The sequence below is a fragment of the Canis lupus genome, chromosome 17 (assembly GCF_048164855.1).
Source record: "Canis lupus baileyi chromosome 17, mCanLup2.hap1, whole genome shotgun sequence".
Lineage (NCBI taxonomy): Eukaryota > Metazoa > Chordata > Mammalia > Carnivora > Canidae > Canis > Canis lupus.
The window spans coordinates 30618625-30634700 of record NC_132854.1 but is presented as its reverse complement, the minus strand read 5'-3'; the positions used below and the strand labels follow the sequence as shown (position 1 = coordinate 30634700).

Sequence of the window (16076 nt, the reverse complement as noted above, 5' to 3'; positions counted from 1 at the left end):
TACACCTACAATACAGAAAAAATATATATATGAAATAACATTACTGTCTTGAAATATATTAATACTTAAAAGAAGGGAATATCTTAAGAATAGTTTGTCTAATACCATACATGTTTTTATAATACCAATTAGCTTATATATCTCTGGTAAAGAGAAGTAATAGCAGAACAATGTAGAAGTTTGGTTGCTTCATATGTAATTTTTCTCATAGGCAAGGGGAGCCAAAATAGCAAGAGTACAATTATATTCTTAGGCAGAAAAGGCAAAAGCTTTCAGCTAAGCAGCTACATAGCCAAGGGCCCTTCTAGTTTTAGTTCTAGAAAAATAAAAATGCATACCTGTACCAAGGGTTCCTTTCCCAGAAGGGAGCACCTCTGGCTTTCTATCTTTCCCAGAAGGGAGCACCTCTGGCTTTCTATGGCTCTTGGCTTGTGGTAGTTTGCAATTCTGCTTATGCTCACCTTAATAGCAGCCCACCAGCTCAGAGTTCCACTTCTACCTGCAATGGCTCAGTGTTTACAAGCCACTATTCCCACTTTACTGCTTTTGTACATTTTTAAAAGCCCCTAATCAAAAAAACAAAAAACAAAAAAAAGCCCCTAATCTTTTTTCCAGGGCTGCCAAGTACTCATAACTGAGTTACCAATCATTGACTTTGTTAACAACCAGTTATAAAGTTGCAGAGTTTTCCTGGTCAGCCCCAGGCCTGTTTTTTTTTACCCATGAGCGCTGTTAATTTTTAGTGCACATTTTTATAAACTGCAAGGTATTTTAGTGCTGCAAATATATGTACTATAGCCAAAACATCTGTAGGTTATCCATCCATGTGGAACTTAGTGACTTACCTTTGGAAGCTTGATAGGGGGCTCTTTGGATTCCTCCTCTTCATCACTATCTGATTCTCCACTCTGCACAGAGTTCTTGGATGCAGCTGCTAACGATGTTTCCTTTTTCTGCCATTCCAGAACGCAATGGCGTACATTGCAATAAATATTAAATGCAGAAGGATTGCTATGTAATTTGATATCTGGTATGATTATTGTATTCTCCAAGTTTTCAGACTGAAATAGAAGATATAATATTTCAATTTCATATTCTTTTCCATCATCACCAATTCTCACTTTAAATAAAAATTAAATATTAAACATGCTAGATGAGTTACAGAAGTCATTAAGTGACACAACAAAGATAATCTAAGTCTACTGATTCAATTTATAGTAAGTACCCTTTCTTCTACATTTCACAAATTTCTAAGTAACACAGCAATAACCAAACTGACAAGGGCTGGAGACTGGCAAAGAGTCTAATAGGAATACCCTTTTATCCCATGATAGGAATAGAGCCAACAAAGCTCAACTGTTGTAGTATCACAGAATATTAATTTGGTGCTTTTCTAGGGGACACCAGATGTATATTACAGAGTCTCAATGACCTACTACAAATGTTGAATTAAATTTTTATTTCTTTTAAAAGTGGATTTAGGGACTTCAACAGAAATCAGAACTGAAAAAAAAACAACAAAACCATCTTAATTTTAATCAATTCTTCTGTTTTCATTCTCAAATACTGGTAATGTTAGGAAGTTAGATTTCTGCAGATTATGGACATATGCTTTCCTGAAGCTCTCTCCTAGCTATCAGTTTTAATAAATACTAAAAATTACATGCTTCATAATTTTTTAAAAAATATTTTATTAATTTATTCATGAGAGACACATAGAGAGGCAGAGACATAGGCAGAGGGAGAATCAGTTCCTGCCTGATGGTAGGACTCAATCCCAGGACCCCAGGACCCCAGGATTACCACCTGAGCCAAAAGCAGACACTCAATCACTGAGCCAGCCACCCAGGCCTCCCTCATGATTGATAATTTAATTATTAAAACTAGTCAATTTCTGGTTGAGCGCAGTATTTTATTCATCAAACCACAATCGTGCTTTTGAGATCAACATTTAAATTATAAATATACAGAACTGGTTTAAGATATTCTATTAATGCAAGTTCCAAAAAATATCAGAAGTACGCCTCAAATACCAAAACGACTGGTCTCAAAATTCTTCCCTCCTTCCATAAATAATTGGGGGAAAAGTGAAATACTCCTTGTTAGAAAAAAACATAACAAAGTTAATTGACAAATAATGTGTAAGTATGCCTTCCATAGATATTAAAAGCAACCAATTATTAGCAAACCAAATTCAAGAACATATGAAAAAGATAATACATTATGACCAAAAAATCGGCTGGTTACAACACTAGAAAAGGAATCAGTATAATTCCCCATATCAACAAAAATAATTAAAAAAAAGACCATATGATTCTCTAAATAAACACAGAATAAGCATTTGACACTTTATTTTTTTTAAATTTTATTTATTTATGATAGTCACACAGAGAGAGAGAGAGAGAGAGAGAGAGAGAGAGGCAGAGACACAGGCAGAGGGAGAAGCAGGCTCCATGCACCGGGAGCCCGACGTGGGATTCGATCCCGGGTCTCCAGGATCGCGCCCTGGGCCAAAGGCAGGCGCCAAACCGCTGCGCCACCCAGGGATCCCCAGAATAAGCATTTGAGACAAATCAAACACCTATTCATGATAAAAAGTGTAAGTAAACTAGGAATAAAAGGAAATGTCCACAACTGGATACAGGGCATCTATGAAACACCCACAGCTAACACAGACTTAATGCCTGATCCTAAGATGCAAACAAGGAAAAGATACCTATTCTCAACAATAAGATTCAACACTGTACTAGATATGCAGGGTAATAAACCAAGAAAAATGACTACAAGGTATAGTCAGAAAGGAAAAAATATCTACTAAAAAACAAATTTCTTTATTTGCAGAAGACATGTAGAGAACCTTAAGATGTCTGAAAAAAGCCACTAGAAAAAAACATGCAGATTTAGCAAAATCATAGGATACCAGATAATATTTAAAAAAAAAAAAGTCAGTGTATTTTTGTACTTAAAATGAACAACTGGAAATTATAATTTAAAGAATAATAGCAGTAGAGTTACGGACTGGTAGATAATACCTGCAAATCACATACCTGACAAAAGACTAGCATGCAGAATATATAAAGAATTTTCAAAACTCAAAAGTAAAAAACATATAAGCAATTCAATTTAGAAAATGGGCAAAAGACATGAATAAGCATCTCACCAAAGAAGATATACAGAAACTAACTAATAAATTCACTATGGTGAGCCACTAGGAAAATGCAAATTAAAACAAAATGAGATATAGTACAAACCTATCAGACTGGCTAGAATAAAAAATAATGACAACACCAAGTGCTGGTAAAGATACGGAGAAACTGGAGAAACTGTACCCTTAACTACATTGTTAATGGTAATGTAAAATCATCCAGCCATCCGGAAAAAAGCACGGCGGTTTCTTACAAAATTAAATATGTACCTTACAGTACAATCCAGCAACTGTACTGGATTTATACCAAAGAAATAAAAACTTATGTTCATTCAATAACCAGCACATGAATATTCATAGCAGATTCATTCAAAATAACCAAAAACAAGAGACAATTCAGATGTCCTTTAATGGATGAATGGTTAAACAAATCATGGTATATCTTTACCATGGAAAGCTTACTCAGCAATAAAAAGGTACAAACTAATGATATTTGCAACAACTTGGAAAATGTCAAGGGAATTACGCTGAGCAGCAAAGGCTAATCCCCATGATTACATTTATATAATATTCTTGAAATGAAAAAATTATAGAAATGGAAAATAGATAAGTGATTGCCAGAAGCTAAGGAGATGGTGGGGGGGGGGCGGGGGGGGGGGTGTCTGTGGCTATTTTAAAAGTAGCAAAAAAGACCCTTGTAATGGAACTCCTATATATTGACTGTGATAATGGTCCACATGTGACAAAATTGCATAGAGCTAAATATACATACACATACAAACACAAATGAGTACTTGTAAAACTGGTGAAATTTTAATAAATTCAGTAGGCTGGGTCAGTATCGATATGTGAAGTTTACTACATTAATTGATGCAATAACTTAGCAATTGGAAAAAACAAATAAGTATACAGGATCGCCGTATTATTTCTTACAACCACATTACTATGATAATCTCAATTTTTTTTAATTTTTCAAGATTCCCATACTCTGGTTTTCACATAACACCAAAAAGTGGAAAAGGGGTAGAGGTTGAAAATCCAAATGACTATACATCAAGTATATTGAGAATGTTCTCCACTTCCCTCTTTTACTCCAAAAGCAGTAGTAATAAGAAATGATATAGTGAACACATATTATTTACCTGCCCACCCAGCAACATTTTCTGTAGGGTAACGACCCCCTCCCATTTCACATGACCTGCTCATCAGGGTACTCACCTATCACCCATCACAGGGTTATAAACATAACTCAGTCTAACCAAAGTACCCCATTCTCTAAGGCCAGAGTGATGAAGATCAATCAAAAATCATACCCAAGACTTTCTGCTAGAACTAATAATAAAGGAGATCGCCCCTTGCTCAAAGAAAATGAAGTTGGAGCTCCCAGCAGCCTTAGTCCTCAGTCACAGGTAATAAGCCCACACACAAAAGAAAGCAGAAGCAAGAGATAAAGACACAGATTTGATGACATTACTGAATCCCTAGGATCCAGCTGTGTCTCAAGATAGAGCCACTAGATAAATTTCATCCCCTATAATTTTATTTTTTGGTTTACTACTTTAATGTATATTTCTCTCAGTTACAAAATGGCAAGAACACTAATTAACAAGGGTTGGAAACAATTGTCTTTAGAACTTAAAATATGAAGTACAGGCCAAGCTAAGCTATTATTGTTTCTTTAACCGGAAGCGGAGCTGTTTAGAAATCATGGTTATGACTCCTCTCTTTCTCCTGTCTTGGCTTCTCGATACCGTTCAAAAGACAAGACTCTGGTAGAAAGTAAAAATGTTAAAGATTTAATAGAGAAGATTTCTGCATTAGATGGGAAAAAAAGGATCCTTGCTCTCTATGGTCTCATTTAACTCAAATATTCTATATTGCCTTTTCTTTTGCACAGCCACCCACCATCAAAAGGAGCTCAGAACAATATGGATACACCAAGATTCTCCCTAACTCATGACATGTGCATAGGCCAAATCCAAGTCCCAACTCACAAGCCAATTTTACTCAGTTTGTAGAACATGTAGTCAGAGTGGGGGAAAAAAAGAGACGAGAAATGGATATGTTCTGCCAAAGAACTGATCAAAAATCACATGAATGAATAGTAAATAATTTTCAGCAACCAAATACTAACTTCCAGGCTACTGGCCATGAGAGGCTCCAAAGATGAAACTAACTAGTGTAACCAAGTAATAAAAGGCTTTTTAAAAAATTAAAATAAAAAATAGAAAAATAGTGCTAGTTATACATTTTTAATCTTGGCATTTTTACTCTAATTAGTGTATGAAAAAGTTCTTACTCCCTATAAATTGTCAGCAGTTTTACCTTGCTTCTTGTCTTCACTTTTGACTTGCTCTTCTGTTTTCTTTTCAACTTCTTTTTATTTAAAATTTTCTTATTCCTAAAAGTGGAAAAAAAATTATGAAAGTTCATTATTAGGATATATAAAGCTATGAAAAATACATACTTCCAAAGCAGACATCTGAATATTTCTCCTACAAACTTTCTTTCTCTGAAATCATATACTCTAGATGTACATATAAGATACTAACACACAATGAAGCTACTGAGATAGTAACAATACTGGAAAGCTAAGAAATATACATTAAATGATTTTAAAAATTGAATTTTGCAAATATTTTTATAAAATTAAAAAATGCAAATGGCACTAAATAAAGTTTTTAAAATTTTTATTCAACAATGGGGATGCTAATAAATATCAAGTACATCCCCTTCCCAGAAAAATCGACTCTTTGTAGTAGTGAGGGCTATAGTGTAAAAAGGGACAGGACGCAATTTTTACTGAATTACTATAGAAAAAACCCAAACTCCGGCAGCCCTGGTGGCCCAGCAGTTTAGCGCCACCTTCAGCCCAGGTTGTGATCTTGGAGACCCAGGATCGAATCCCGCATCCGGCTCTCTGCACGGAGCCTGCTTCTCCCTCTGCCTCTCTCTCCCTCTCTCTCTGTCATGAATAAATAAATAAAATCTTTAAAAAAAAAAAAAAAAAAGAAAGAAAGAAAGAAAGAAAGAAAAAGAAAAGAAAAAACCCAAACTCATACTCTTCATATCCTCAGCCAGTTTTTCATGACCTCACAGGCCTAAAACCAAATTTTTCTTTAAACAGAAGGAAGCCCTTAAATGACTTTGAGAAAGAGAGGGAAAAAAATGTGGCAAAGAGTAAGAATTATAGTGAAGAAACAAGAGTTGAGGAAAACAATGTATTTTGTTTTATTTTATTTTATCTTTTTTTCTCTCTCCAATGTTGAGGTACACACTGTTAGGTACTAAAAAAGACAAGATGAAAAAGACAGTTCTTGTCCTCAAGGAGTTCAAAGACCAATGAAAAACACAGTTTAATGATCTAGCAAGAGGATGCTACTCAGGAGAAGGAGGAAGCAGAGAGTGGGGGAGGGGGAGAAAAGAAAAGAGGAAGAGAAGGAAGGGAAGGAACAGACTCTACATGCTAAAGGTCAAGTCCTTAATACGTGGTAACCAATTTAGTGGAAGTTGTGACCAAAACAAAAGTTGTATGCCTAGGCCACCTGGAGGTAGAGATGTCATTCACAAAATTGGGGAAGTCATGGGGAAGAATTAGTTTCTAAAAGGAAAAAACGGATTCTATTTTATTTTCAAATTTTGGGCTCTATCTTACAACCCTGAGATACTGACCTGAGCCGAAATCAAGAGTTGCTTAACTGGGGCAGTCTGGGTGGCTAAGCGGTTTAGCACTGCCTTCAGTCCAGGGTGTGATCCTGGAGACCCTGGATCGAGTCCCAGGTCTGGCTCCCTGCATGGAGCCTACTTCTCCCTCTGCCTGTGTGTCTGCCTCTCTCTCTCTCTCTCTCTCTCTCTCTCTCCCTGTGTCTTTCATGAATAAATAAAATCTTAAAAAAAAAAAAAAGAGTTGCTTAACTGACCCACTCAGTTTCAATTTTAAAGATGTCTGAGTTCAAGATACTAAAATGTCAGCAAAATAGGCATAAACAAGCATGTGAAAACTTATCTTTGACAGTTCCTTCAGCTTTACTCCCTAAACCAAAATAATCACAAAATCTTGTCAATTATGTCCTGTAAATAGTTCTTGAATCTAAGTTACCACCACCTCTTGCCTGGTCTATTCCAATTTTTTTTTTTTTTTTTTTAGATTATCTTTATTTATTTTATCACAGAGACACACAGAGAGAGGCAGAGACATGGGCAGAGGGATTGTGGGACCCAATCCCAGGATCCAGGGATCACAACCTGAGCCAAAGGCAGATGTTCAAAAGGCCACTGAGTGACCCAGGTACCCCTATTATAAAAGCTTTTTAACTCATTTCTGCACATCCACATTTGCCCCACTTCAAACTACTCTTCATACCCAAGTCAACCTTTAAAAACACAAATCTGAGGGGCACCAGGGTGGCTCAGTTGGTTGAACATCTGACTCTTAATTTTGGCTCAGGTCATGATCTTGCAGTTGTGACATACAGCCCCATTTCGGGCTATGTGCTAAGCCTTGGGTCTATTTAGGATTCCCTCTCCCTCACCCTCTGCTCCTCCCCCAGCTCACAGGCACTTATTTGCACATGCACAACCCTGCCTTCTCTAATAAATAAATAAAATCTTAAAAAAAAATAGAAACACAAATCTGAGTAGGTAATTACCCCACCTAAAACCCTACTATTATCTCCTCAATTCTCTTGGAAGAGTCCAAAAACATTGGCATGGCTTAAAAGATCTACCAAGATTTGACCTCTGCCAGCTTTCCTGCCTCTTTTTGCATCACCCTCCAACTTGTTCATCATATTCCAGTCATCAAGACATCCTTCCAGTTGTGTGAATATGCTAAATTACTTATGGGCTTTCACAAACGTCCTCCCTCTTCCTGGTATTCCTTCCCACATCTTCTGCTAACCACCATTCATCTGTGAGGTCCCAATACAAGTGTCACTTTCTCAGTAATGTCCCCAGACAGGGTTAGTTTCCTTAACACACACCCTCATGTCATTTTACACTTGTGTTTCATTGTGTTGTCTACAACTGTAATTTTGTATGGGGTTATGTGTTTAATGCACTACTCCTTCACCAGGTTGTAAGTGCCAAGAGTACAGAGGCCATGTGCTTCTTGTGCAGTGCTGTAGCCTCTTTGTATAATACCTGGAACAAAGTACTCAATATTATTTTGAGAGAAAGAAAAAGTAGGAGGAAGGAGACAGGAAAGAGAGAAAAGAAGTTCAGAGCTTCAGCTATAAGCACTACTCAGACTAAAATACACAGAGGATCAAGGATAGAGTCATAGATACATTAATACATTTAAAGGATATGTAAGCCATTTAGGAAGTATCCATGAAATTATTTTATGCAGATTTTGGTGCAAAGGAAGTAACAGAAAACCATGTACAGGTTCATTCAAAGACAGAAAACCATGTCAAGGTTCATTCAAAACTGATCTTCAGAGAAACAGACTATATAAACCAAATAAAATGACTTTTCTGAATCTAGTTATCAAAGACTAAAATTTTCACAAATATACACCAATACTTGTGTTTCTTTTGTTTAACGAACATCTTTAAAGTTCAAACAGCTTTAATATATATTAAAAGTATAAAGTATATTACAAACTACTTCAGAACACTAAAGTTTGAATTCCCGGAGATTTCCCGGAAAAGTATGCTATAAAAGTAAAGAGAAAGACTGATGAATAGTAGTATCATGTGCTACACATGAACAGATAAACCTGCTTAGACAATCTGTTCAACTATAAGCATTGTGAGGGCATGAAGAATTAATTCTATTTCAACTCTGTACTTTCAACACCTGCATCAGTGCCTGACATATTATGGATGTTCAAGAATTATCACATGAACAAAAAGTTAATGAAAAGTAGTATCTCTCGTTATGGTTTAGAAAAACAACTTCTCTTTTATTATACTAAATGAAATCAGTTAGCCCCTTCTATGCAATTTAGAAAAATGTCAAGGTTCATTCAAAACCGATCTTCAGAGAAACAGACTATATAAACCAAATAAAATGACTTTTCTGAATCTAGTTATCAAAGACTAAAATTTTCACAAATATACACCAATAATTGTGTTTCTTTTGTTTAACGAACATCTTTAAAGTTCAAACAGCTTTAATATATATTCCTAAAATACTTCTTCCTATGCATTTAATTAGTTTTGCATTTAATTAATTACAATTTTAATGAACCTAAAACCACCAATTCCTGAATATAAAGTTAAAGAATCAGCTTTTCCAAATCCCCACAAATTGATTTTACTGTGTTTTTGTTAATTTGACTTGTTTTATCAGAAGTAAATAGTTGTCAAAAAGAACCAGGAATAAAAGTTAAATGAAGAAAATCTATAGTCAACATTAGAAAATAAAAATGCTATGTGTTAGTAAGCTAGCATCCCATTATATGTTATGACTAAAGGAAAAGCTTAGTTGAAAACTAAGTTTAAATAAACTTTTCATGGTATCTGAGGATGGACAGATAAAAGAAAACTCTAGAAATTAGTCTTATACATTAACAATTCACCTTGGAATCTATGATGATTTAAGACTTTAAATCCTAAATCAAATAGGAACTTAATGAAGAATATATGGAAGATTCTGTAGCATTTTTAGTCATTTCACAAAAAGAACCTCATACCTGTGAGAGTTGAAAGAATTATGGGTGCTAATAAAAGGCAAAGGCTATTAACATTCTTTAAATATTTATTTTAAAAATATTTACTTTAAAAATTCCAAAGAAGAAATCTTAATAGCTTGTTGTTTAAGGAAAACCAATTTTTTCTGCAATATAAGAACAAATGATTTTTGCAAGTTGTTCCATGATACAGATCATTAGTTTCTCTATCAGCTTATTGCTGAGTCTATTTTCTAAAAAACAAAAATTAGTCACAATAATTCAATTTAAAAAAACCTCTCACTCTGAATCAGTTTCTTCATTTGTAAAATAATAAGATAAATGAGATTATTTCTGAGATTCCTTTTAACTCTAAAATACTCGAGTTTTAATAAGCCCAAATTCAAAGAACTTCAGGATTAAGATTTCAATATTTTAATTTCCCTTAGTAATGAGAAATGAACAATTCCTGAGTCTATGGTCTAAGACAGGAATAGGCAAATGTTTTTCTGTAAAGAGGTAGACTGTAAATACTTTTCACTTTGTAGGCTATAGGATCTGTTGCTACTACTCAACCATTATGGTATGAGAACAGACACAGACAACATGTAAACAAACAAGTGTGGTTATATTACAAACTACTTCAGAACACTAAAGTTTGAATTTCATATAATTTTTATGTACCACAAAACTTTTTAAAAAAACTTTAAAAATGTCAAAACCATTCTTAGCTCACAGTGCCAAATAAAACAGTCACTGGGCCAATTTGATCTGTGTGCCATAGTTTGTTGACCTCTGGTCTAGAGTGTACTTTGATAAACAGGCTCATATTAGAAAAAAAAAAAACATAACTATTGGAGGCAACACAGATAAAAACTGTTCAAGATACCACTATGCTTATACAAATAAGCATTTTAAAACTGTCTTTTCTTTTTGCAAAGATAAACTCCTGACTTCTACTTCCCTAAAATAAGGTACTAGAAAGAAGCAAGCCACCGCTCTTCCTTCAAAAATGCCACTAGCATAAGAATGCTGTGGATGTAATTAAGAACCAAATAAACTAAAACTCCAGAGACAAAAGAGCACTTTCCCAGTGAACTCAAACTATTAGCATTTTCTTCCATGGGACATTTGCAAAGTGAGGTCAAATTGAGTTTAGTTTAAGCAGAGGGACTCTACTAAAGAAAACCAAAAACTAGTGGTGCTTTAGCTGGAATGAAACTGGAAATCCAGAAAAGCCAGTTTTCTCAATAATACGAGGCTTAGTTATGGGATGCAGGAGAATAGAGAGGCTGGACCAACAGGACCTTCAATTTCCCAGTCTCTCGAAGTCTAGAAGACAGAATCCCAGTAAAGGGAAGAGTCTACTTAGTCCATGATTGGATAGATATTCTCAACACCACAACCTACTTGTCTAACACAGCCAAGAGCAAAACTCTGAAAGAAAATAACTTTTAGAGTTAACTAACAAAAAATTGTGTTTTTTACACACAATACTAGGCACATAATAAACAAATTAAGAGATAAACAAAGAAGCAAAATAATGTGACAGGTCATCAAAAGAAAACCAATCAGGCAGACTCAAGATAACTGATACTGAAGTTAGGAAGCAAGGATCTAAAACAGATGCAAAGATGGAAAAATAGGATGAGATGATGTAATTTTCAATAGAATTGATTAAAAAAAAAAGTCAAGTTGATTTTCCAAAAAATAAATATCTGAAATCAAGAACTTGTCAGATGATTTTAAGATCAGAACAGACCAGAGGAAAATGGGATTCATGGACTTACAGATAGGTCAAGGGGAAATATCCAAACTCAAACACAGAGAAAAGAACGAGATGAATAAAACAAAGAGAAAAAAAACATGTAGGACACAATCAAATGGTCTCATATTCATGTTACTGAAATCCAAGAGAGAAAAAAAATGGAACAAAAGCAATATGTGAACAGATAATTAATGACAATTTTACAAAAGTGAGGAAAGAAATCAACTCAAGAAATTCAATTCAAGAAATTCAGGGGATTGCAAGAAAATGCAAAGAAAACCACACAGGCACACCAAATGCTAGGCACAAATTCCTGAAACAAAGGATAAAAAGAAAATCTTAAAAGCAACAAGAGAAAAAAAATGCTCTCAAAAGAATAACAGTAAGATTGATAGCTTTCATTCTCTGTGTTGAACAGTACTGGGGAAGGAGGGGTATAGCAATCTAGAAATATGTACCTACCAAAAATATCCTTTAAAAATGAACATAAAAATGTTTAGATCTACGAAAGCTAACATAATTCATTGTCAATATACCAATACTACAAGAAATACAAAAGGAAGGTCTTTCATAATTGCTATGTCAAATTTTTAAATAAAAGGACACAGACCCAAACCAGAAGAAATACATTCTGAACACACGGGCCTTGTTAAGGCTAGAAGAATTATTAGAGATGAACTGAGCACTTCATAATGCTAATGGGTCAATTCAATAGGAAAACACATCAATCCCAAATCTGAGTGCATCTAATAATAACAGAACTTCAAAACATACAAAGCAAAATTGAGTAAAGAAAAAGGAGAAACACAAACTTACAATCAAAAGATCAGATTTTAACATACCTCTCTCTAATTGACAGAACAAGTAGAAGACAAAACATGATGGATAAGGAAAAACTTTAAAACATGATTAATCAACTTGACCTAATTGACATACCTAGAAAAAAAACATCACACCTATCAAATGCAGAAAGTACATTCTTTTCTAATGCAAATATTTACCACAATAGACAATGCTGGATCACAGACTAAGTCTCAACAAATTTCCAAAGACTGTGATTGTGATCATGAAACTAGAGACCAACAGAAAGAAAACTCAGATATTTCCAAATGTTCAGAAATCTAAAACAAAACAAAACCCAGATTTTAAATAGCCTATGAGTCAACGAGCTATAATAGAAAGTTAAAATGGAAATCAGAAAATATTTTCAATTAAATGAAAATGATACATGACATATCCAAACTTGTGAAATGCAGCTGAAGTAATGCTTAGGGAAAATGTATAGCTTTTTGCATGGATATAAATGCATATAATGAAACAAATTCTGAAAGTCTATGATCTAGACATTCAACTTTAGAAGCTAGAGAAACAACAGCAAGAATGTAAAAAGAGGGAAACAAAAGTAAGAACATATATCAATAAAATACATAGATATCAAATAAACATATCAAATAAAATAGCAGACATTCAATAGAGAAAATCAAGGAAGCAAAACTGGTTCCCAGAGAAGATTAATGAAGAAAGATTGCTCCAGCAAGACTGGTCGGGGGAAAAAATAAAACCACAACTATCCATATGAGAAATAAGAAAGGGGACATCAGGGACACCTGGGTGGCTCAGTGGCTGAGTGCCTGCCTTTGGCCAAGGGCGGGATCCTGGAGTCCCAGGATGGAGTCCCGCATGGGCTCTCTGCATGGAGCCTACTTCTCTCTCTGCCTCTCTCTGTGTGTCTCTCATGAATAAATAAATAAAATATTTTTAAAAAGGAGGACATCATTATAGACACTGCCCATAAATTTCACAATTTACGAGGGCAAACTCTATTGAAAAATGTAACTTCTCAATATAAAACAAGGAAAAAATACAAGTCTGAATAGACTTATATCTGTTAAAGTGAATCCCTTGCCAAAACCTTCCCACAAAGAAAACTGTAGATTCAGTAGCTGCACCAGAAAATTCCTTCAAATACTTAATTCACTGGCACACTATTTCAAACAATTTCAATTTCTATGAATATAAAAGGAAGATACTTTTCCCAATTTATTTTGAGACTAGTATAATTCTGATACCAAAATCTGAAGAGTATTTCAAAATAAGAAAATTTCAAGCAAATATCTCCCATGAACAAAGAAGCAAAAACACTACCAAAGCCAAAAAGTGGAAACAACCCAAATGTTTCTCAATTGACAAGTGGATAAACAAATGTGGCACATCCACACAACAGGATGTTATTCAGCCATAAAAAAAAGAATGGAGTAGACACATGCTACCTTATGGATGAACCTTGAGAGTAGTATGCTAAGTGAGAGAAACAAAGGCCACCAACAGTCACAAATTATATTATTCCATTTATATTAAATGTCTAGATTAGACAAATCCATTGAAACAGGAAGCTGATTAGCAGTTGCTAGGGGCTGATGGAAAAGAGAAGAGGAGTGACTGCCAATGGGTATGGGATTTCTTTTGTGGGTGAAGAAAAATGTTCTGGTGCACAACTTTGTTAGTATACTAAAACCAATGATTTGTGTACTTTTACATAGTGTGTTTCATGATATATGAATTATATCTCAATTAAAAATTGAGAGAAAAAAAGCCACTAATCTAAACATAATTTGAGTGCTCAGCAACTTATAAAAAAGATAAATTGTAAAATTAATCAATGTAATTCAAGAGGATAAAAAAATAAGGAAAAAATACAAACATTTCAATAGAAAAAAGAGAAAGTATTTCATAGAACTTAACAATTACTTGTGTTGAAATGCCTCAGTAAGGCAGGAAAAAAATAATCTGGTAATTACTTTATCTGGAAGTCAATAAATTAAACAACAATAAAGATCATAATAGCTAAAAAGAAAACCGTAAAGCATTTTTACTGTAGATAACCTGTGTTTATAGAAAGTACAAAGTAATCCACAAAAATGTAAGTGAATTATCCAGCTTACTGGATACAACACCAATTTTTTAAAAATCAACTAATTTATAAAACACTATATGTAAACTGAAGTTTTTCTATATAAGCCAGACTTATTTCTCCTGTGTAATTAATGTAATGATACTCTCATCATTGTATTCAGCATCACTGAATAAATTAGGGAGGAACAGTAGTCTGATTACTAAGTAGAAAACTTTTATTTACTTTCCTAGGCTGATAATTAGTAACAAGAAAAGATTTCAGCATTTCAAACTGATCTAGGAGAGAGATGCAAACAGATTTCCTAAATACAGCTTCAATCTTTCCTATATATAGCTTCAATCTCTTGATCTATTTAGAAGTCTTCATATGGGGGTGGGGATGGGCGATAAGAACTATAAATAAAACCACCTTGGCAGTGGGCAGAGCAGCATAACAAAAAGACAGAGTAGAGAGTGAGGAGATGAGTCTCTGAAAAATTAGGACTTTAAACCATGCCTCATTCAGATTTATACTGCAGATACACATAGCCTAAGTGGATAAGAAAGACTCAAGCCATGAAGCAACCATAAAACTTTCTAAGGACAATTTATTCACCCCAGGCCTTAGAGAGCTACCATAAGGGTTTGACAGCAGTCAAATAAGCAGGCCCACAAAGATAGAAAGGTACCTTGAGGACTAGCCAAAATAGACAACAGAAAAACATCAAAACAGAGTGCAGGTGTAATTTTCAGACACAACTATGCTTACCAAATTCAAAGAAACAAAAGACTAGCTTTAAAATATCTGGAGTGTATGGGGAATATAGCATATATGAAAGAGAATCAAATCAAACTTCTATGAAAGTGAAAAATATAATAACTGAAATTAAAGACTCACTAGATTGGTTTGCTGCATATCAGACACAGGTGAATACAGAATTTGAAGAGACTGGAAAAAAGTATCTAGAATTCAGCACAGAAAGATAAAAAGGCTGGAAATATGTCCCTGAGACCTCTAGTTCTGACACCTCCTCCAACTTCCATCATCCCAAAAGAGACAGCCATTACTCCATCCAACTATACTTCTCACACACTGGACCCCATCTTATTCACCATCCTCAGGATTTTACTCAACCAGTTACATCCTCTCTTTGTTCACTCTTTAATCTCTTTTATCTAGGATTTCTAACCCCAGAAGTCTACTGGCCTCCTCCAAATGAAGAAAAAATAATAGTTAAATAGTTCTCTATTTCTCTTCATCACTAAATTTCTTAGGGAAAAACTGTCTTGAACTTTTTCAATCCCTTACTATCAAACTCCTACTAGTATATGAGACAATACCACAAACTTCCTTGTTGCCTACTGAATTCCCTAGCTTCAGACTTTATCTTTCATATTCTTCCATGTATGAGTATTGTCCGTCTACTTCTTTAAAAACCTTCCCCTACCACTTGGCTTCAACCCTTATTTTAGTGCTCCTTCTACCTTTTATGATGATTCTTTCTCACTCTTCTTTAATAGGTCCTTTTTCTGTCCTTTAAATGTTTAGTATATATATTACTTCTCATGAGAGTTTTCTGTTCATATACTATATTTCTACATTCATATTTTACAAACTTTGCCTTTAATAATCCATAACAACCCTAACAATAATT

General features: G+C 34.4%; 1 protein-coding gene across 14 annotated transcripts in view; it reads right to left on the bottom strand.

Moving 5' to 3' along the window:
- MYCBP2 (MYC binding protein 2) overlaps window positions 1–16076 on the bottom strand; it is a 259127-nt gene that overhangs the window by 225162 nt on the left and 17889 nt on the right. For all 14 annotated transcript variants that reach the window (XM_072782680.1, XM_072782681.1, XM_072782690.1 and 11 more), the window contains exons 2-3: window positions 5471–5546; window positions 846–1061 (exon numbers count right to left, since the gene is read on the bottom strand). In XM_072782680.1, the coding sequence (XP_072638781.1) occupies window positions 846–1061; window positions 5471–5546 (292 nt within the window). The remainder of the gene's footprint in view (window positions 1–845; window positions 1062–5470; window positions 5547–16076) is intronic.